At 37.9% G+C, this 24,981-nt stretch overlaps 1 protein-coding gene across 1 annotated transcript in view; it reads right to left on the reverse strand.

The window, feature by feature from the left end:
* Klhl4 (kelch like family member 4) overlaps positions 1 to 24,981 on the reverse strand; it is an 89,908-nt gene that overhangs the window by 26,983 nt on the left and 37,944 nt on the right. The window contains exons 3-5 of the mRNA XM_048335351.1: positions 12,206 to 12,367; positions 11,705 to 11,841; positions 4,619 to 4,815 (exon numbers count right to left, since the gene is read on the reverse strand). Of these exons, the coding sequence (XP_048191308.1) occupies positions 4,619 to 4,815; positions 11,705 to 11,841; positions 12,206 to 12,367 (496 nt within the window). The remainder of the gene's footprint in view (positions 1 to 4,618; positions 4,816 to 11,704; positions 11,842 to 12,205; positions 12,368 to 24,981) is intronic.

The following is a 24,981-nucleotide window of genomic DNA, read 5'->3' on the forward strand; positions in this document are numbered from 1 at the left end:
TGTAAGGCCTGTCAGCTCACCAATGCCCCCAATCAACAAGTTACTAAAGGAGCTCGCCTCCGTGGGGATAGGCCAGGCATGTATTGGGAAGTAGATTTCACAGAAATTAAACCTGGAAAATTTGGATACAAATATTTGCTAGTTTTTGTACACACCTTTTCAGGATGGGTTGAAGCTTATCCAACAAAGACTGAGACCGCGAATGTAGTGGCTAAGAAGATCCTGGAAGAAATCCTACCCAGGTATGGCTTCCCATCCACCATTGGGTCGGACAACAGACCGGCCTTGGTCTCAAAAGTAAGTCAGGGAGTAGCCGCTGCACTGGGGACAGATTGCAAATTGCATTGTGCTTATAGACCCCAGAGTTCAGGACAGGTAGAGAGAATGAATCAGACTCTAAAAGAGACCTTAACTAAATTGGCCTCAGAGACTGGCGCAGACTGGGTGTCACTCCTTCCTTTTGCTCTGCTTAGAGTAAGAAATTTTCCCTATCAGCTTGGCTTTACTCCTTTTGAAATAATGTATGAGTACTTCCCGCCCATTATCCCTAGCCTTCAGACTGAATTGCTTGCTGATTTGGATGATGCTGAATTTTTGTGTAAACTTGATTATTTGCAGCTCGTGCACAGGAATATGTGGCCCCAACTTAAGGCATTATATGATTCTGCTTCTGTTCCTACCCCCCATTTATTCAGACCAGGGGACCCCTTTGCCCTCGACGAAGACTATTGTGGTGGAATATGGGAGTTCTCCAAGCACCCGACTCAGCCGCTTCGCCTTCGCCTCAAGAAAAGAAAGTTAGACTGAATATTGTTATAATTTTCTTTTTGCCTTCTTTCCTTGCTACCCAGGCTAATGTTGATGCTATTTTGGCAGCTCACTTCAAAGTGAGATGACCCCCTTATTTTAGCAACTAGCAGGAGTCCTGTAAAGTCCCATGCAAGAAGGCATTGGTAGTTGTGGGCTTGCTCAGGAATACGGGTATAGCCACCCAACCCTTAGAGCACAGCTGAGAAGTTTATGTATTATTTTGTTGCTGACATTTGGATCTTAAACACTATACAGCTAATGGTAAGTCTGTATAGCTGAAAGTTAATTTCCAGTTTGAAGTAATCCTACAGTCCCTTGGTAAAGTAGACTAAGGTTATAGGCTCCTGGCTAGGTAAGGTCAATGTCCTTCAGTCAGCCTGAAGAAGCTACAGAAGATGGATGATCTTCACCCATCAGCCCCCCTTTAAAACCAAGGGACCAGATTTGTTTTTGTTTACTACTTTGGGGCCCTATTGTCCCATGCCTTATCTCTATACCATCCCCTAGACATGCAAGCCATTGACATGGACAGAATGGAGCCATGATTGGCTCCCAAGGTACCAAAGAGAAAAGGAGGAAAATGAAGAGCCAGACTAAAGCCATTTTGAAGTCAGGCCCCACTTTACCACAGGAACCTGAGATAAGCAGGCCCTGTGAGCAAACACAGGACACGCTTATTAGGGCCCAGCCGGCCAAGAACTCTAACCGCTGGGAATGCTTAACTCTTACCGCCCCCAGAATGCCTCGAGCCCTGTGCCTCGAGCCCTGAGCCAATCAGATTTGTACCCGTGTCCTAATCTTGCTTGCTTGAATACCTGATTGCTGTAACTTTGTTTTTTGTATTGCTTGAACACCTGATTGCTGTAACTTTGTTTTTTGCCTTTATAAGCCCTGTGCAATCACAACTTGGGCCTTCCTCCTAACCTCCATTGTGTCGGTGGGTAGGATGAGGCCCGAGTTGCAGCTCGCTTGAATAAAACCTTGCCTTGCTTTTGCATTTTGGAATGTCTGAGTCATGGTGGCCTTCTTGGTGGTCTTCTCGCGACTTGGCATAACACCAGCACCATCAATTTTTTAAAATAAATTTGCTCTGAGTGACAGTGGCTCACACAGTCCTGGCTATTCAGGAGGCTGAGATATGAGCATCATGGTTCCACAACAACCTGAGCAGGAAAGTCCATGAAACTCATTTACAAGTAACCATCCAAAAATAAAAATAAAAAAAGAAGCCAGAAGTGTGTAGCTCAAGTAATATACAATATACTGCAAGGCTTGTGAAAAAAAGCTCAGGGACAGCACTCAGGCACTGACTTCAAGACCCAGGGCTGGCAAATACATATTTTCTTTATTATACTATTTGTACAATATTCCCAAAATATTATTATAACAATATTTTTACTCATTCCACTGTCTTCATAAACTATTGCTAATATAACTGAGGACTGAATTTTTGTACAAATCCTGCATTAGCACATGACAAATTCATTTTGAGCAACAAAAAATATTTCAAGCTGTTCATCTGAATGTATTTTGCCTGCAAGAGTAAGATACTAGAATGGAAGATAGATTAGGTTTTAAAATATCTAGGTTTGTTGTGCCAAGTCGTGAAACCACCACCAAGAAGACCACCGAGACTCAGACATTCTGAAATGCAAAAGCAAGGCAAGGCTTTATTTAAGCGAGCTGCAACTCGTGCCTTGTCCTACCCACCGCCACAGTGGAGGTTAGGAGGGAGCCCTGAGCTGCGATTACACAGGGCTTATAAAAGCAAAGAACAAGGTTACAATAATCAGGTGTTCAAGCAAGCAAGATTAGGACACAGGTACAAGTCTGATTGGCTCAGGGTTCGATTCTAAAATGGGGTTCACATGGTAAAATGGGGTTCACGTGGTAAAATGGGGCCTGACTTCAAAGTCTAGCACTTCAGGTTCAAGTATTTAATAGGAGGTTTTTAGTGTTTGGCTTTTGTGGTAATATTAACTTTGAAACCTCCTGAAGAGTTGGTTCCTTAGATTCTATAGGATATGATCTATATTGGGGACCTAGAATTAAAACAGCATGATGAAATGCCAGATTTGAAAATATTAATCCATTACTATGTGATACTACCACAATGATACCATTTCAGTAACATCACCTGAGGTCGGAAGAAAAAAGGAAAAATATTTAAAGAAAAAATTTCAATCATTCAAATTTTAAAAATTGAAAAATTCTAAATCTCATACAAAGCTCTAGAAAAATATTATTTATTGTTGTGGTCTCTATATCCAAAAATTTCACATGTTCACTTGTATGTACCTTGTATGTGTCTTGTTTCTTTATTCTTAAACAATGTGAATAATTTATTTATCTGAAAAATAAAACCCTTTCGTTTAGATTTCTCATAGAGATTTATCCTTTTTTTTTTTTTTTACTACTTCACAAGTTTAAAAAAAAGGAAAGCCTCTGTTCGGGATCCTGTGTCTCATCTACATCTAGATTTCACGACTGCCACTTGACTGACATACTCACTTAATTATAATTACTAGCAAAATTTAAAACTACTTTAGTTCAAAGATGGAACTGCAAGCTGGGCACAAATGTCTCACACCTGTAATCATAGCTATAGAGAAGAAGGAGGTTGAGATCTGAGGATCACAGTTCAAAGACAGCACTGGCCAAAAGCAAAACAACAACAACAACAACAACAAAAAACATCTATGAGGCTCTTATCTCTGGTTTACCACAAGCTCAGAGAAAGGGCTCAGCCCATGAGCTCAAGCTTCAAGTCTGGCACAAAAAAACGGTTGAAATGCAAATTAGTTAAAACCCCAAGTGTTGACTAAGGCATGAACTCAACTTGGGAAAATTGTTTGAGTTACTAATTTTAGTACTTCTTAAACTCTTCTAATTAATATTGATCCATGAATATTAGCATTTTTCTTAGATGAATAATATTGGTATCTCATTCAAAATCATCATTGGTACACTTTTATGTGCTACATTTCTAATTATGCAAAATCACAGAAGTACTACTTTTCTTTTTCTTGTAGATTCCATTTTAAATGTGCACATACAAAATTCAATTTGGAGCAATCTTTTCATTTTGTCAAGTTGAGATCTAGATAAAAGTTTTTGGGGTTCTGAGTGAAAAACTTGCCAGGTAGTGATTCATATCTCTAATCCCAGCTATTCAAGAGGAAGAAATGACAAGGACCATGCTTTGAGGCCAACCCCATCTCAACCAATAAGAAGCTTGGTAGATCAATCAGGGGATCACAGCTCACGCTGGCCTAAGCACAACAGAAACAAACCAAAAAAAAAAAAAAAGAAAAAGAAAAACAGGTGAATCTATGTAAAATATAACTTGTACAAAAGGTGGGGGGGAGTAAAACTCATATGGTAAAGCTTCTGCCTAAGCAAGCATAAAGCCGTGAATTTAAACTCCTGTACCATTAAAGAAAAGAAAAACCTGGGCTGGGAATATGGCCTAGTGGCAAGAGTGCTTGCCATTCATGAAGCCCTGGGTTCGATTCTTCAGTACCACATATATACAAAAAGGCCAGAAGTGGCGCTGTGGGCAAGGAAAAAAAAGAAAGAAAGAAGAAGAGGAAGCCAGAGACAGTGCTCAGGCCCTGAGTTCAAGCCCCAGGAGTGGCAAAAAAAAGAAAGAAAAGAAAAACCTGTAATATAGATCAGCAAGACAAATATTTTTATGTGATATATTATGTACAAATCACCTGCAAATTATTTGCTTACATTGCTTCCTAATTTAATTTTGTCATGAAAGTTAATACATTACTACTGTGTCAATTTGAAGCAATATTACCATTGTGTATTTATGTGCCACATTTAGGAGCTTGTTACAGCCCTGGGCATCTCCAAATGACCAGATGCCTAAGCAGTTAGAAGGATGGAGTTGCTTTATGAGGAAATTGGAGCAAACTTCAATGACCCAAGTCAGTTGCAGAAGACAAGCTGCAGCCAGCAAATTTTCAATGGTATCTTCATTCAGTTGCAGGACACCTAGAGAATTTGAAAAGGTACAGCATAACTATATATCCAATAAAGACACAGATATGCTAGCTGGGTTAATCCTTCTATTTCTCTCTTTTTCCAGGTATTTATTTATAGGAACTACTTTGAGAATGTTTTGAGGCTGAAACAGAAAGAAGTGTCTATGTGTACTTACTAACAAAGCTACTCTTACTTTTCATTGTTCTAGCCAAGCTATATACCATAAAGCTATATATCATAAATGTAGGGAGCCAACAGCGATGATTATCTCAAAGGTGTGCAAGGTTATGGCTTAGTGAGCCAACAACAAAGTTCATCCTATCTCAAGGGCGTGCAAGGTCATGTCTTAGGGAACTGACAACAAAGTTCATCCTGACCTCTGTCTATGTTGTTATCTCAAGGACGTTCAAGGACATGGCTTACTTGAAGGACAGCACTAATCCACTAATCTGGAGATGTTTTATTATGTCCACAAGAGTCTGTTTTGTGTAAACCATTCAACCTTATCTTGTTTTACTGCCTTTTGTTACCAACTTCAGGGCCTTCTTGTTTTCTTAAACTTTAGTTACTCCTATGCCACTCCCTGGTTCCTAAACTGTATATAAGCTGGAAGTTAAGTATAAACTGGGCAGCAGCCTTGAGATACGTTCTTGAGCTACAGACTTCCTGAACCCCATCCTTTGTCTTTTGTCTTTTGTCTCTTGTCTTGTATCTTTCTTTTTCTTCATTCCTCGCCCCCTCAATCAGGATTCCCTTTCGTTGCCTGCTGGCTCTGACACATAAATAGTATTTCAAATGGCCTACATAAACTATATTTTTTCTGGTCTGATGGTGTAGCACCAGTGATAGAGTGCCTACCTAACAACCACAAGTCTGCATATAATCGGAATAGATGAAGGAGAGGAATACCAAAGCAGAGGATACAACACATATTTATTCAATAGAGTTATTGCAGAAAATTTCCCCAATCTCACAAGGGATAACTTCACCCAAATAATGGAAGCTTATAAGACACCCGGCAGACCAGACCCTAGAAATTCTCACCTAGGCACATAATTATCAAGACCACAGATCTCAAGAATAAAGGGCAAATTTTGAACGCAACCAAAATGAAGAAAGAACTATATTACAATGGAAGAAAGATCAGAATCATGGCAGACCTCTCCACACAAACTTACAATGCACAAAGAGACTGGAAGAACAACTGCCAACCCAGAATTAGATACCCAGCAAAATTAGAATTCACCTTTGAGGGAAAAAACAGATCTTTCCATAGCAAAGGGGATCTAAAGGATTATGTGAATGAAAAACCAGCCTTGCAGTGAATTCTAAGAGGGGAACCCCATCCAACAGAAAATGTACAGGACCTCAAGACAGAAACGGAAAGAAACTACAATAGCTAGAGCCCAACAGCAAGAGCATCTCAATAAAGACAAGAAAGAAGGGAGAGGAAAAACAGCCTAACAGGAAAATGGAAGGGGAAAAAAAAACACACTTATCCATGATCTCTTTGATTATAAATGGTATAAACTCTCTGATAAAGAGGAGCAGACTGACAGAGTGGATCCATAAACAAAAAGTTGCTATCTGTTGTCTTCAAGAGACCCATGTTACAGCAATGGACAAAAACAGGCTCCGAATGAAAGGCTGGAGCAAGATCTTCCAAGCAAACGCAGCTACCAAAACGGCAGGGGTAGCCATCCTGATCTCAGACAAGTTGGACTTCTCATTAAAATCAACTCAAAAAGATAAAGAAGGCCACTACATTTTAATACAAGGAAAAATCCAGAATCAAGACATCACAGTGATAAATTTATACTCACCAAATAAAAGAAGCCCTAAATATCTCAAACAAATTCTCACAGAACTACAGAACAAGATAGACCCAAACACAATCATAGTGGGAGACTTTAATACTCCACTCTCTCCAAGAGACAGATCCAACACACAGAGGATTAGCAAGGGAGCCGAAGACCTAAGTAACACCATATCCCAAATGGATCTGACAGATCTGTACATAGTTTTTCATCCTACAGAGACCAATACACATTCTTCTCAGAAGCTCATAGAACACCCTCCAAAATAGATCATATCATAGTCCACACAAAGAACCTCAGCAAATATAAAAATATTGACATCATGCCATGTATTATATCTGATCACAGTGGAATCAAGGTAACCCTCAATAACAAAGGATACCACAGAGGCTACACAAATACTTGGAGGTTAAACCCCTCACTGTTACCTAACTCTTGGGTCATAGAGCAAATTAGGGATGAAATTAACGAATTCTTAAGCCACAACGACAATGAAAATGCATCAGAAAGAAACCTATGGGATACAGCTAAGGCAGTGCTGAGGGGCAAGATCATTGCTCTCAGCACACATATTAAAAGAATGGAATCAGAGCAGGTGAATATCCTCCCAATGAAACTAAAATATTTGGAGAAACAAGAAATAGTTGAATCTAAAATCACTAGAAGGAGAGAGATCACAAAGATTAAAGAAGAGACAAATCTGATTGAAAATAGAAAGACCATTCAACAAATAAATAAAACTAAAAGCTGGTTCTTTGATAAAATAAATAAAATTGACAGACCCCTTGCAAGACTTACAAAAAAAAAGAAGAGACTCATATCCATAAGATCAGGGACTCCACCAGAAAAATTACAACAAATGCACACGATATTCAGACAAACATAAGGAACTATTTCCAGAACCGCTACTCACTAAAGAACAATAATTTTACAGAAATGGATCAATTCTTAGAGAAGTATAAACTGCACAAATTGAATCAAGAAGAAATAAATCAACTAAATAAACCAATAACTTACAGCGAGATACAGAGGGTAATCAAGAACCTCTCAACAAAGAAAAGCCCAGGCCCGGATGGATTCATCAATGTATTCTATAAAACCTTTAGTGAGGAGCTAATACCAATACTCCTCAAATGCTTCCGTGAAATAGAAACAAAGGGAGAAATCCCAAACTCATTCTATGAAGCTAATCCCCAAACCAGGCAAAGACCCAACAAAAAAAAGAGAACTACAGACCAATATCACTAATGAACACAGACTCAAAGCTCCTCAAAGTATTAACTAACAGGATCCAGAAACTGATCAAGACAATTATACATTATGATCAAGTAGGCTTCATCCCACAGATACAAGGATGGTTCAACATCCGTAAATCGATAAATGTAATTCACCACATAAACAGAGCTAAGACCAAGAATCACATCGTCTTGTCAGTCAATGTCCAAAAAGCCTTTGACAAAATAAAACATCCATACATGTTAAAAGCCCTGGAGAGAACAGGAATAGGAGGAACATTCTTTAAAACAATAAAAGCCATATACAACGGACCAACTGCTAATATTATTTTAAATGGGGAGAAACTAAAAACATTCCCCATAAACTCAGGAACCCACTCTTCCTTCTTCTTTTCAACATAGTGCTGGAATCCCTAGCCATAGCATTAAGGCAACAGGGGGACATCAAAAGGATCCACACTGGAAAAGAAGAAATCGAAGTATCCCTATTTACAGATGACATGATCTTATATCTGAAGGACCAAAAAAACTCAGTCCCCAAACTCCTACACCAAATAAACCATTTTGGCAAAGTATCAGGATACAAAATCAACTCACCAAAGTCAGCAGCTTTTCTTTGCACCAACAATGTACAAGCAGAAAAGGAAATTATGGAAATAATACCACTTACAATAGCTAAAAAAATAATAAATTACCTAGGGATCAACCTAACTAATGAGAACCATAAAAATCTACAAAGAAATCAAAGAGGACACAAGGAGATGGAAAGACCTCCCATGCTCATGGGTAGACAGAACCAATATAGTGAAAATGACCATATTGCCCAAATTGTTATACAAATTCATTGCAATCCCCATCAAGATCCCAGCTACATTCTTCACTGAAATAGTGAAAGCAACCCATAAATTCATATGGAACAGCAAAAGACCTAGAATAGCAAAAGCAATTCTAGGCAAAAAAAAGCAGTGCAGGAGGTATCACAATATCAGACTTCAAGCTCTATTATAGAGCCATCATAACACAAACAGCCTGGTATTGGTGTAAAAACAGACCTGAAGACCAATGGAATAGAATAGAAGACCCAGAAATAAAGCCGCATTCTTACAGTCAGCTGATATTCGACAAAGGAGCTAAAGACACAATAGAAAACACAAAGCCTCTTCAACTATTGGTGCTGGGAAAACTGGGCATCCATATGTAGAAAACTCAAAGTAGACCCAAGCCTATCACCATGCACCAAGATCAACTCAAAATGGATCAAGGACCTCAACATCAGACCTGAATCCTTGAAACTACTGAAGGACAGAGTAGGAAAGACACTAGAACTTATAGGCACAGGAAGGAACTTCCTGAATAGAGTCCCAGGGGCACAACAAATAGGGGAAAGACTCAACAAATGGGACTACTACAAATTAAAAAGTTTCTGCACAGCTAAGGTCATAGCCACCAAAATAGAAAGACAGCCAACCATATGAGAAAGGATCTTCACCAGCACAGCAACAGACAAAGGCCTAATATCTGTCATCTACAGAGAACTCAAAAAACTAACCCCTTCAAAGCCCAGCAAACCAATTATTAAATGGGCAAAGGAGCTAAAGAGAGACTTCACAGGAGAAGAGATAAAAATGGCAAAGAAACATATGAGGAAGTATTCAACATCCCTGGTAGTAAAGGAAATGCAAATAAAAACAACCCTGAGATACCACCTCATTTCAGTTAGAATGGCCTATACTCTGAACTCAGGCAACAACAAATGCTGGGGCGGGGGGGATGGGGGGAAAGAGGAAACCTTCTCCACTGTTGGTGGCAGTGCAAATTAGTACAACCACTTTGGAGAACAGTATGGAGGTTCCTCAAAAAGCTCAACATAGACCTACCCTATGACCCAGCCACAGCACTCCTAGGCATCTATCCTGAACAACAGGTTCTTAGGATATCAAAAAGACATCTGCACATCTATGTTTATTGCTGCACAATTCACAATAGCCAAAACATGGAAACAACCCAGATGCCCCTCTACAGTGAATGGATCCAAAAAATGTGGTACCTATACACAATGGAATACTACAAAGCAATTAGAAATGATAAAATATTGGTATTCGCAGTGAAATGGTCAGAACTTGAATAATGTTGAGCGAGACAAGCCTAGAACACAGAAAACAAAGTGGCATGATCTACTTGATATATGACTGTTAAAGTGTGTGTGTGGCGGGGGTGGGGGGGTGGTGAACACTAGAGACCAGGTCTGCAAAACAAAAAACTTCCTTTCAAATGGCATTTCCCACAGGTGTGGGTCAGTGACCATACATTATGTAACTAAAACCAAACAACTACTAAACATAAAAAGGTCTAAAATAGACCTCTCCGTGGATCACAATAGCTCAAAAGCTATATATATATATGTATATATATATATGATCATATAAGACAAGGATAAGCAAACTCTATTTTTGACGTTATATTTAAAGTTATAGGTGAATTAATTTCCTTTGGTGTATGCCACGTGGCTACTGTATATGTTTTTGGTACACTGGGTATTGTAGATATGCCTACCTGATCTAGGAAAGGGAAAGAAAAACGGGGGTGTAAGATATCACAAGAAATGTACTCACTGCCCTATTATGTAACTGTACCCCTTTTGCACCACACCTTGTCAACAAAATTTAATTAATAAATAAAAAAAGAACTTATTAAAACTATGTAATTCTTTGAAACGTAAAAAAAAAGAATTTTGCAACACTATTTTAAATTAATTTTTATTATCTTTAAAGTAATTTTACAAAGCAGTTGCCATTTAACAAAACAATTTAGGAATACAATGCATCTTAATCAATGTCAACCCTTTCAACATTCTCAACCATACCCCCTGGCCAGCCCTTTCCTTTATTTTTCTTAGTTTTGTAGTATATACATGCAATTCTTGACTGCATTCTCTACCTCCACCTCTCCTCTTCATTCATCTAACTCTTTTCCTGTGGCCCACCCTACCTCTTGCAAGTACCAGTTTCCAGGTGTTTATTTTAACAGTACTGTTTTTAAAAATTACAAAAAATATAGCCACTAGTGTAAAAAACATAAGGGGAAAAGAGATTTTTCAAAATTATTTTAAGGACAATGCAGCCAAATATGTTGGAAAACAATTCTGAAGAAGGTCAGGAAGTATGCTCTAATTTCTACAAAAAGAAATGATACATAATTATATCAATTTAAATAGTAGGAGATCCTAAAGGTTATATATTAATTATGGAAAATCAAAGTACATGTTTGGCCTCCAAGATATTCCAGTTACTTCTTTTGAACTTTTACTAAATAGTTCTTTTAATTCTTTAAAGAAAAACACCAAATAAATCTCAACTATCCAATTAGAAGCTCTCCCCTTCCACTCTACTTTGTACAACCAAGAATGTGGACACCCGGAAGGAAGATAGGGAATGTATACGAGGCAAGCACTCTTGCCACTAGGCCATATCCCCAGCCTGAGATAGGGAATGTAATAAAGGAGCTGAGGTTAATTGGAGTACATTATAAATATGTGTGGGAAGGTAGCAATGCAGTTCTCCCTGTATAACTAATGTTAGTTAATAAAGAGTCCAAAAAGAGTGTATCTACTCAACAGGCATGCTCATGTACTTTTGAGTTAGAATACTTCTCTGCTTTCATGGTGAAAATATTTTCTAGCCCATTTTTTTTATTTCTTGCTATTTTATGTTATTGAATTTAAATTCTTATTACCTTGAGGAAGTTGTTTAGGTTATTTATCCTTCAGTTTTCTCCTCTGTGATTCAGAAATAACAGCATGTTATATGGGGCTATTCTGAGTAAATTTATCTCATCTCAAGGACTTACCTGTGTAAGCATATTGCACCAAGGAATCCAGTGCATTTGGATCTATTCCTTCCATTCTGACCTCTTCCTGTTTGGCTTCAAGCACATCATTAGTAAACATTGCAGCAAAATAATCAGATACTGAACTGAGAACCAGCCTAGAAAGAGAAAGAGTTCATAGGTACTTGCAGCAAAAGTGTAAAATGAACTCAGCAAGCCTTCCAACTTCTCAGTCTGTTTTCTGTATGAAAAGTTCACAAAGAGTAGAGTAGTAAAGTTAGAAAGTTAATGAACTGAGTTTCCTTTTTGAGTTTGTGCTGGTTTTTTCTATTCATCAATCTCTGCAAAGTCTGGCTCTTCTAAACACTGCATTGAGAAGTAGTACATACATTCTCATGTCTTCTCAAAGGAGGAAAAGAAAAGTGCATTTCCCCAATGTTTCAGTTAATACTCAATGTAGTGATCTTTCCTCTGTCATACCTCCTCTTTCCTCTTAATGTCCTGTCTACAAAAAGTACTTACCGATGAGCTGGGATTCGGAGGTGCCCAGCAACAAGGAACACATCACACAGTTGTTTCTCTTTCAAGTAGTTCTCCATTCTATGGAGAGTTTGTTCTGCATGACTTACTGCATAGAAGTTCTCAGATTTGACAGTCATTTCTTCAGTATACTGACTATAATACCTGAAAGTGAAGTGAAAATGACAATAGGCTTCATCAAATCATTTTCTAAACAATTCATTTTTGTTCTAGAATACACTCATGTATCAAAATGAGTCACATCAAATTCCACCTGCAACATGTTGAATCAAAATAAAATTAAGGGGCTGGGAATATGGCCTAGTGGCAAGAGTGCTCGCCTCGTATACATGAAGCCCTGGGTTTGATTCCCCAGCACCACATATATAGAAAATGGCCAGAAGTGGCACTGTGACTCAAGTGGCAGAGTGCTAGCCTTGAGCAAAGTAAGCCAGGGACAGTGCTCAGGCCTTGAGTTCAATGCCCAGGACTGACAAAAAAATTAATTAATCAATTAATTAAATTAAAGTTTGCTCTCTAATCTTTAGTATTTCTCTGTGGTTACTACACAGCCTTCCAGGTAATATTTATCTTCAGAATCAAACCTTAACTGTGTGTACTTCCCAATAGTAACAACTGAGGTATGCATAAAAATAATGATCAAATTACTACCTTATTCCTTTGATTTTTATGGATATCACAATTATGTCATTAGGTATGGAATCTTTATACAAGACTCAAAATAATTTATACAAATCATTCTTAATCTTTTCCATCAAGTATTAATATACCTCAGAAATATTTCTTGAATAATTTCTAGACATGAGCCAGGCACTGGAGGCTGATGCCTGTAATCCTAATTATTCACAAGGTTGAGATCTGAGGATCATGGTTAGGAGTCATACCAGGCAGGGAAGTCTATGGGCTCTTATCTCTAGTTATTCCTCAAAAAGCTAGAAGTAGAGCTATGGCTCAAGTGGTAAGAGCTCTAGCCTTGAAGAAAAGAAACTAAGGGGCAGCACCCAAGCTCTGAGTTTAAGCCCACACACACACACAATTTCTAGACTGTGTGTAGCTTTCTCTTGCAGTATGTCAATCTCTTTAAAAATGAATATAACTCAGCTTCTTAAGTTGTAGTGTAAAATGAAATGGGATTACTATTGAATTTATGATAACAAGAGTTGTCCACATGCATTTTCAATACCATATGATGGTAGAATTTAAACCCAGATGCCCATAGGTAGAAGAGTGGATCAAAAAATTATGGTACAGAGAAGCAGAGGAAGATGGAGGAGCAGCAGCAGAGCCCTACCTAAGCTCTCTCCAAGAACCCAGTTTTTCTTCCACAGGGAAACATCTAACCTTAGAAAGTTAGCCCAAGTAAGGTATAACAGGATAGAGATTCAAGCCAGGAAGGAAAGGGGCAGTGGATCCAAGAATCCAGATTTCAGCCCCGGGAGGCAGCACCATCAGCCCACCGCTTACCCAGTGGAACCAAATCCACACCCACTTCCAGCATGCACCTGTGATGAGGAGAGAAATCTGCCAGATAGGCAGCAGACAGACACAATCCACAAACAGAGCATAAAAGGTCCAAAGAACCAGAGGAAGCGTGAGTACTCCACAAAAGACAGCCTTGCTCAAGTCTACACCCACAGAACACCCTTCGGAAAGTAAGCCCCCACCCACCATAGTGAATCTCCATCTTTTTCTCTGGCATAGACTGCCAGAGCCGATCACAAATAAACTGCGCCAGGGGAAAGTAAGGTCAAAGGGGCCATCTTTGAAAAGGGCAAAGGTGCTGGGGTAGTGAGTCCCAGATTCGCCCAGGGGAAGGAGCCCCTGCCCAGATGGGAGGAACCTCCTATAGCATGGTGAGCAGCTCCTCAATATGGGTAAACACAATAAGAGGCGTGCATCCAGGCCACCATCACTGCAACTGCCGAGCAGCAACAGACTGGTCTTACAGGCCAAGCATTGTCCACTAGTGACTGGGGGCACCCAGTCTCTACCCGCAAACCCCAGGAACTACACACCCAGCTCCGCCCAGGAAAAGACAGCCCCACCAAAGTGGGAGGAACTTCCCTTCCATCATTCCAACCAAAACCCGCCCTGCGCCTTCAGCAACACTGGGTTCCCACCCAGGGAACATGGCAGCCAGCTAAGGGTTCTTGCCCAGGGCCCGCTACAGCCAGGTTGGGGATCCCTCCTGGGGCCTGCTGCAGCCAGTACAAGGTTCTTGCCTGGAGCCTGCCGCAGCCATTCTGGGATGCCATTCTGGGATTCCCGTCTGGGGACCCACCACAGCCAGCTTTGGGCCACCCCCCCCCCGGGACCCGCCACCTGCCTTTGGCAGTCCAGAGTTCCAACCAGCCCCACTACCTCCCGACTACCTCTGAGGTAGAATGCTGCCACTGCCAACACCTTGGGAGCAACAGACTGGTCCCCCAGGCTGACCACAGTCCCTCAATCATTGAGGGCACCCAACTTCTACCCACAATCCTCAGAGAACCACATAATCACCACCACCCAGGACCTCCAGATTCCATTGAGGCCAGGTTAACAGTACACAAGATAATAGGCCACCTGGGACAAGCTGAGTGAGTCAAAGGGGTTCTTAGAGCAATTTCATCAACCCCCTGAAAATAAGAACAAGATTGTAACGGTATATAATCCAGCCACTGAATACAGGGCTCAGGCTTAGTTTTACTTCCAAAGGAAATTTGTGGGGACATGAAATCTGCTGCTATACACATAAAAAGAGAGGGAACTTACCTGTCTAGGATTGTGTACCTATAAGAATACCACAACAGGACTTGGTAGCAGCTTGTTTCAGGTCCTAAACAGTGCCAAAGGGGGCTAGCAGACTAGCATTCCAAATCCAAATGGGCAGAAAAAACACAAAATTATGGCAAGACAGGAAACTCATCACCCACTCAAAACAAACAGGAAACAGAGCATTCGATTGAAATCCTAGAGGAGAACCCTCAAAATGCTCTACCAACTATGCTGATAAAAATGATAAATGAGGGCTGGGAATATGGCCTAGTGGCAAGAGAGCTCGCCTCATATACATGAAACCCTGGGTTCGATTCTCCAGCACGACATATCTAGAAAACGGCCAGAAGTGGCGCTGTGGCTCAAGTGGCAGAGTGCTAGCCTTGAGCAAAAAGAAGCCAGGGACAGTGCTCAGGCCCTGAGTCAAAGGCCCAGGACTGGCCAAAAAAAAATGATAAATGAAAAGTTTGAGTCTCTCCAGACAAGTATTCTAGAGCATGAAGAGTCAAACCAAAGAATAATTCGGGAACGTGATGAATCCAACCTTAAGTTAATATAGGACTTCATGGCCTCCACAAACAGAATAATATACAAACTCCCACAGAAAGAAAAAGAGTACCATGAACAGATAGCTACTCTCCTGAAAGACATTAGAGACAGCACCGAGAGCCAAATTAATGAAGTAAGGAAGTCCATACAGGACCTAAGAGAGAATTACAGCAGGGATATGGAAGCCATAAAGAAAGATCAATTAGAAGGTAGGGAGACAGGAAACCAAGTTGTAAGCTTAGGAAACAGACTGGATGAAGCAGAAGATCGAATCTCAGGAATTGAAGACAGCCTAGACTTTGTGGAGAAAGAACAAAAAACAATACAAAATCAATCCAAAAAGCAAGAGATGTCACTTCAAGAGCTTCAAGATACAATCAGGAAGCCCAATATAAGGCTAATAGATATTGAAGAAAACCTAGAGAATGAAGTTAATGGAATAGGCAACTTATTTAACAGAATATTATTAGCTAAGATCTTCCCAAACATCAAGAAGGATAGGCCCATTCAGATACAGGAAGCACTTAGGACCCCAAACAGACCAGACCAGAACAGGACTTCCCATAGTGACACTGCAATCAAAACAGGATCAATAGAGGCCAAAGAAAGAATTCTTAAAGCCACTAGGGAAAGAGAACAATCACATATAAGGGAAAACCTATCAGAGTTAACCTACATTTCTCAGCAGAGACCATGAAAGCAAGGAGAGCCTGGAATGATGTTTGCCACATCATAAAGAAAAATAACTATCAACCAAGAATTCCGTATCCAGCTAAACTCTCATTCATAGCCGAAGGTCAAATAAAAGTCTTCCATCAAACTAAGTGAAGTGAGCCAGACCCAAAGAAACATAGACTCTGAAGTTTCCCTTATCAGGAATAATTAGTATACATCTAGGATTATCCTAGCAGAAGATCACAATAGCTTAATAGCTATGCACATATGAACACATAAAATTATGCTAAGTGAAATGAACTACAAGTTATAGAAACAAGTGGTTTATCACTTGTTATTTTCAACTTACGATGTGAAATTATACCTTTTTCTTTTGTTTTCTATCCCATGGTTTATCCCTTGATGTCACTGTAACTGATTTTGGTGCCCTGGATATTGTATCTACATGTTTTGGAACTAGGGAAGGAAAAGGGAATATCAAAATCGAGAGACAATGGATAAAAAGACAAACCAAGGCATACCTGATCTAGGAAAGGGAAAGAAAAATGAGGGTGTAAGATATCACAAGAAATGTACACACTGCCCTATTATGTAACTGTACCCTTTTTGCACAACACCTTGTCAACAAAATTTAATTAATAAATAAATTTTTAAAAAAAGACAAACCAAGGCAACAGCAATACTTACAAAACTATATGGTATAAACCAACTGCACAACTCATGGAGGGGAGGGAAGAAGAGAGGGGGGAAAGTGGGGGAAAATGAGGGAGAAGATAACAAGTTAGATAAGAAATGTATGCACTGCCCTACGTATGAAATTGTAAGCCCTCTGTACATCACTCTGATAAAGAAATGAAAAGCATGTATACACAAAACAGGCTTATACTGAGAAGTATAAACAATAGATTGGTGAATATATTCAAATATGTATTGTCACCTTCTAGGAACCACTTACTATTTCTCTCTACTTCAACTTAGCCCGTTGATTTTTGAAGACAATCAAGTCAAAATGATTGTACTCTTTCTGCATGACTCAAATAAATGATTCTCCTCTAAATATTCATAGTCTTATGCTTTAGGATTGGCAGAATCAGCATTGTGAAGCAACCTACAGATTCAATATTCATCAAGGGCCCAAAATAATTGTTCACAAAAATAGCAACATCATTCCAAAAATTCATATGGAATCATAAAAGACACTGGACAGCAAATGCAATCCTGAATATCAATCAAAAGCAATGCTAGGAAAATCACAGTACTTGAAACACATTATTCTATAGAGCCACAGTAACAGAATCCACAATATACAAACTTCCAAACAGTTCAGAAAAGACCAATGAAACCAAATAGTGCATTCCAAAATGAACTCACATACTTATAGCTATTTAATTTTCAACAAAGGTATGAAAAATATACAGTAGAGAAAAGGCATTGTTCAGCAAACAATGATCTCCATGCAGAAGTCTGAAAGTTGATTCCTCTTTCTCACTCTGTACAAAAATAACTTCTAAATGGATCAAAAACTTATAAACACCTGAAACTTTAAGTCTACTAGAGGGAAACATAGAGAAAACCCTGAACAGATAATTCTTTATAGAATTCCATTTTCCCAGAAAATAAAAACAAGCATTTATTTTTGGTGTGAGGTATTGTTTGGCCCCAGACCAAGCTTGGAGCACAAGCCTTCTACCTCAGCCTCCAGTCACTGAGCTGGAGTGATAGACCTGGTGCACCACAATCACTTTTTTTTTTTTTTTGGTTTTTTGGTTTTGGTTTTGGTTTTGGTGTTTGTTTTTTTTTTTTTTTTTTTAACAGATCTTGCTAACGTTCATTGCACTGCGTATCCTCCAGACATGAACCTGCCATTGCCACCTTCTCTGTATCTGGGATAAAAGGCATTCCTGGTGTGTGCCATGATACTAAGAAACTTCTGGTTCTTTCAGTTCAGTTTCTGGAATTGTCTTTTGTTCCTTTAAATAACTGATTTTTCTCTCATTTACTTGTAGCATTTTTTATTTAAGTGACAATCATTACATATATGTATGGAATACATATATGTAGAACGTGATGTTCTAACACATTCATAGATTGTGAAATTAATTTAAAACTAAAGGAAATTTTAGATGCTTAAATACTTCATTTCTTTGTGTTAAAAATATTTAATATCCATTAAGAGATTTAAAGACTTAAGAGAGGTTAAGCACCAGTAAACTCATTGTCCAACCACCAAACCTGGTCCACATAAGTGAAAACCAAGGAAAAGGGTTATTGTGATCGGGAACTGAGTCAACAGGAAGGGGTTAAGAAGGAATTAGTCTGAGAGTTATTGTGTAACAGCTGACAGTGACTTGATGAAAGCACTAAGAGTGAAGCCCAAAGTCAAGCCCCCACCACTCAGTAAAAACTACAAATTATGAACCGGATGCAAGTAGGAGAAAAGTGGGTAGGATGTTTAATACCAGCATCATCGTAACTAGCTTCACTGGGGCATACAACTGATATAGGTGACCTGTGAAACAAGAACCAAAGCAACAAATAAAATTCAGAGTTTGATTTAGTAAAGAGAGGGAGAGAGGGACTAGAGAGTAATGCAGTCAGGATTTAAACAGCTGAAAGGTAAAAGAATTAAGGCAATCATTTTTATTAGTTTATTGTGTTTAATCAGAATGGATTATTTAATCTCAGGCAGCATGATGCTTTTTTAGTTACAACATACTGGGCACCAATGTGTCTCAAATAAGCTTAAATAGTTCAACATGATCACACTAAACATAATTCATATAGAAATGGCAGATTCCTGTATGTGAAGTTTGATGTAATAAGATGGCTCTCTCAGTAATTGGTGAAGCTCCAGACCTTCCAGCGTGAACAGTGGGCCAGGTAAGGGGAAGCAGGGAGTCTTCCAAACACTTTTTTAAATGATGTTAAAGTACTTGCCTATTCGTTACTTCAATGTGGAAACACTTTGAATGCAACGCATTTATGAGTATTCTAAAGACTATGACAGGAAGGTTAGTTGTTTTTGCAAGTGTGTGTGTGTGTGTGTGTGTGCGCGCGCGCGTGCATGCGCGTGCACATATTCGTGCTTGCTACTCCTAGAAATTAAATTCAGGGCACAAGTGCTATACATGAGCTTCTTTTGCTCAAGGCTAACGCTCTACCACTTTAGCCACAATTCTAATTCTGGATTTTTGGTAGATGAACGTATCATGTACTTTTCTGGTTGGGCTGGCTTCAAACTGTGATCCTCAGAACTGAGTCTCTTGAGTAGATAGGATTACAGGCATGGGCCACTGGAGCCCAGTCTCACTAATGGAGTTTTAATGCTGATATGTTTCATTTGTTGTACAAGAAATTCATGACTTACTATTTTATTAAACAAATAGAAAGGCCAAATTTGTAAAGACAGCACTCCAGGGTGGGGAACACATTGTAATAGGAAAAGTAGGCATGTACCAGGCTCTGGTTTCACTCCCAAGTTTGTTGTCTGTCTGTCTGTGTCTCTCTCTAATTCTCTCTCTCTCTCTCTCTCACACACACACACACGCATACACATACACACACGGAATTCCTCTAATATGAATTTTTAAGAATGCAAAACATTCTGATTATCTATAACTTAATTTTAATTTTCCTTATATAAAGTACAGTTACAAATCTACCCTAATCATCATGTTATGTATGGATGTATTTCTATCCAAATAGCAATTTTCATCTACTAATAAAAATTTGACAATTAAATCTGGATAACTTACAAAATCCATTTTAATGATTAAAGTTATGCAGATAAATACTAAATATTGCTATATTATGATTTAAGAAAAGTCTCTATAATTAAAGCATATTTCCTTGTTTCTCATAATACATGTGTATCAAGTATATAATTAACATTAGTGAAAATAGAACATACTTTTTTTCTAAGTTAATCCTTTTAACTTGTAGTGTTTGAATTAAATTTTATCTCTACTTCTCTCATGTGAAACCTCAAGGTTCAGATATTTCAAAAGTGACCAAAATTACATAGCTGGAAAATAGAGTTGGTTCTCAAACACCAAGATATATCTGATTCTAAGGCTGTGATCAGTCCATTGGTCCCAATAACATTCTAGTACTTAATTGCGTCACTCCCTGAACTTATAAAATAATGGATTCTTAGTATTATCTCTAAATTCTAATTTGTAATTTAGATGCTGTTCACTCACACCTGTACTCCTAGCTAATCAGGAGGGCGAGATCTGAGAATTACAGTTCGAAGCTAGCCTAAGCAGAAAAATCTATGACTCTTATGTCCAATTCACCACCAGAAAGCTGGAAACTGAACCGTGGCAAATGGTATAAGCAGTAGCTTTGAGCAGGGGAAGCACTCCCCGCCCCCCCAACACACAAGTTTTAATTTGTGCTGGTACAGAGAAAGCATACGTTTATCAAAAGATGTGTGAAAAATAGATTTAGACAGTAAAATTCTACTAATTTTGAAAGCTTCTCCAGTCGCTCATTATTTCAATAAAATACAACAATTATAAGTTATATTGATCTAGAAATTTCATTTTAGTTTGAGATATCCTAAGTTGAAAAACTAAGAGTTTAAGGACTAGATATATTTGTTGCTTTGGCTAACCTACTGATTTGAGCATTTCAGATACTTTACTATTTTTCTCTTCTTTTTTGCTGGTCCTGCAGCTTGAACTCAGGGCAAGGGCTTTGTTCCTGTGCATTTTTTGCTCAAAGCTAGCACTCTACCACTTGTGCCATACCTCCATCTTTTTGTTGGTTCACTGGAAATAAAACCCCATGGACTTTCTGACTGGGATGGCTGTGAACTGTGTGATCCTCAGGTCTCAGCTTCCTGAATAGTTAGGATTTGCAGGCCTGAGCCACCAGCACTCAGATCGCCATTATTCTGCTTTTAAAACTTCTTTTAAAAGGTAACATTCTTGAAGGAATGCTATTCACTATCTTCTAAAAATGCCTTACAGATATATTTTTATCTATTTCATTGTATTTTTATGAAAAAATAATACTTGCGTATATTTAGGAGTAAAAGTGTTTTAATGCTTGCATATACTGTGAAATGATACACTTTAATTAGCATATTTAACACTCAAATATTTCTCATTTCTTTATGGCAGAAACATTTAAAATAGTCCTTCAGCTGGTACTGATGGCTCACAGCTGTAATCCTAGCTACTCAAGAGGCTTACATATGAGGATTGCAGTTTGAAGCCAGCCCCAGAAATAGAGTCTTGAATGAAAGAGCTAAGGGAAAGGGCCCTGGCCTTGAGTTTAGTTTCAGAACTGACAGCAAAAAAAAAATTTAAACTTTTCAAATGATTTGAATTGTGTAACATATTATTACTATGCATTAATACCATTTTATAGTCACTAAGTTGTACAATACTTCAAGACTTATTGCTCCTTTCAAACTGAAATATTTGGGCCATTTTCTATGGGTATTAGTAAACAAAACCTGCATTCTTCTATAACAGATTTTAGAGGGCACATATAAAAAGAAGAACTATTTCTTTGAGATAATACTTTCACATTGATGAGGATGTCTTCTGATTTTTTTTACTCCTATAGTGTCTTTGATTTGCAGTGTATTTATGAAATGGGAATTCACAGCAAAATGACAGTTTTCCTCTTAATCCAATGTCAGGTTTACTGTATTTCCATCAAGTGACCACTCACTTTCTTCTTTTTTTCAGGGAGTGGCACTATGAGGGATCCAGAGGAGAGCCTTTCATGAGAACATAACAGAAGTAGAAATGCTGAACTGAAGTAATTTCTCCCTCTCAATGATGTGAAAATTCTCTATTCAAAGCAGCACAGGTGGTAACATTCTCCAAATCAGTGTTTGGAATTCAGCAATAATGAAATCACTGTTTTCTTTGCTACTTAAAAAATGTTCAGACTTCTAAACCATTTGTATGATAAAATGAATTTGATTATATGTTCACTTCAGGTGTTTAAGACATTCAAGTCTTAGCCTGAACAACTGCATAGAAGGGACATAAGTAATATTTTCCAGAAATACTTAAATACAGCTGAAAATAAATATAATCAATGCACAGCACCTTGGTTTAATTGAAAGCAATATAGAGTTCCTTATATTCTCAATGATAGGCTATATTTTAACTGAGTAAAGAAAATTATAATGTCCACGCTAAATTGAGTTTTACATGGGTAGGGAGCCAGCTAAAGAAGCAAGTTGACCAAGTGTAAGGCCTTGACTTCAATACCCTATACCATCCTACACAAACACACACACACACACACTCACACACACACACACAATTTAGCAAGATTGACATGGCATCAGTGGCTCATTCCTGTAATCATTGCTCCTCAAGAAGCTTAGATTTAGAGAACTACAGTTTTAATCCAGTTGGGGCAGATAAGTTCTTGCAAGTCCATCTCCAAAATTAGTAGCAAAAAGGCAAGCTAGAAAAATTGTTCAACTTCGAATAGCTTCAACATTTTTGTCATAGGTAGAAAAAAAAACAGTTCAAATTTTGGAAAGTGTAAAACTAATTTAGGAGATAGAGATAGGGGGTAAATTTGAGGGAAATCAGAGCAAAGGTAGTGAGACTCAAAATAACATTTTTAAAAGCTGGAGTGTAGTATTAGAGTGTATGCCTTGAAAGACAGCAAGACCCTGGGTACCATCCCCAGATTATGAAATGATATCAGTACTCTTGCGTAAATTGCAAAATATTCAGGAATATGGAAACACTTAAATGATCATGAATATTTGAATGTGTAAAGAAATTGCTGTTTATATGTATTGTACAATGAAATATTGTAATTTATAAAAGAAAGGAATCTACCTATAAGAAAACATGGATGAACCTGAAATACATTATAAGTGAAATCAGCCAATCACAGCAAAGTAAACACAACATGATTCAACTTACATGTTTTATCCTCCATAATCAAACTCAGAGAAAGAGGCAGTGGTTGCCAGGAACTGGAGGATTAAGACCATTATTAACTGCTGTTCAGCGAGTATAAATTTATGTGAGAATAATAAATTCTAGAGATCTGTTATAAAACAATGTATAGCTAACAAAACTGCTGAGTATAAATTTATATAAGAACAATAATTTCTAGAGATCTACTGTAAAACAATGGGTTTATAGTTAACAACATATTATTCTTTAATTTCTTAAAAGGTTAGACTTCATTTTAAGTATTCTCTCCACAACAAAAAATAATAAAGCAACAACATATGGAAAATTGTATCAGACACCTCCAAATGGACACATTGCTATTGAAAGTGGAAGCAGAAAGGCCATGGCTATTTCTGGATAAACAAAGGACAATGACAGACTTTTGAAAAAGAGGAAGTAATCTCCAAAAATAAATGTGGAGATCAGTGAGATGTTAAAAACAGAATATTTTGGCCTGATGTGTTCTTCTACTACATTAAGTTACATTCTGCTCACCTAAGGGATATATCAGGAGGAATACTGAAGTAAGAATGCATTATTGTCATAGGGCTTTAAAATCAAATGCTAGTTGGCTATACTCTCTTTATCTGGGCCTTACCTTAATATAAATCTATGCTTTGAAAACACATGTGAAGAGCTAATTATTCATGAAAGTACAAGACATCTCATTATAGCCTAAAGGAGTAAGTCTCAAACATACACACTGTGCACCAGTAGTAATTAACATATTGATATTAACAATACAGTTTATATTGGCATTGATTCTAATTTATTTAAAAAGCTTTGTCCATGGTTTGAATATGCTATATTTACAGCACTTATAGCACTCCATATTATAGTATAGCTGTTAGTATGCATATTTAAATTACCTTCTGGTGTGTAAGAAACATTTTTCTGACTTAGGTGTCTTAAACTTATTATGCATTTAAAATATGTACTGAACTTTTGAATGAAATATAATTTGGTTTTAATTTTTCATGAAATTGTGCTCTACATCACTGGCTATAAAAGAAATGCAAATCAAAACATCATTAAAAAGACAAATGATTCTAAAAGCAATATGTACAAAACCATTTGGTGTAAACCAACTGTACACCTCATCAGGGGGAAAGGGAAAGTGGGAGGGGAGAGGCGGGGTAAAATGAGGGAGGAGGTAACAAGTGGAACAAGGAATGTATGCACTGCCTTACATATGAAACTAACCCCTCTGTACATCACTTTGACAATAAATAAGTAAATATTTATATTTTTTGAAAAAAGAAACTTGGAAGCTATGTCATATACATTTTTCTGTTTTAGATGTCAAACTTATGCATTTAAAATATGTACTGAACTTAGGAATTAAATATAATTTGGTTTTAATTTATCATGAAATTGTTTGCTAAATATGGTGGGAATTAACATTAATGAATTAACACTTTCTGGACTCTTATTTTTTGCATCAGTGTATAAACCCTACATCACATTTATTTTAGCTTCTTTTAACACTAGTAAGAGTATTCTGACTTATTACCTACTTGTAAAAATAAGTACTCACCCAGCCAGAGTTTTCAAAGCTCTAAGAATCCCAACTAAAGCTATCAATGTAATAGGATGGCAATAACTTTCTCTTCTAGAGAATATAACTTGTCAGTCTTGCAGTTTCCAGAACAGGGATCGACAAACTACACTCCATGTGCTGAATCCAGCCAGCTAGACATCTGCATACTCCATGACATAAAAATAAGCTTTATACTTTTAATGGTTAAAATAAAAAGGAAAAGAGAAAATTCAGGTTATAACCATTATAAATCAATGTTCATAATGCACTTTTATGGAAACACTGTC

Source organism: Perognathus longimembris, chromosome 28 (genome assembly GCF_023159225.1).
Source record: "Perognathus longimembris pacificus isolate PPM17 chromosome 28, ASM2315922v1, whole genome shotgun sequence".
Classification (NCBI taxonomy): Eukaryota; Metazoa; Chordata; class Mammalia; order Rodentia; family Heteromyidae; genus Perognathus; species Perognathus longimembris.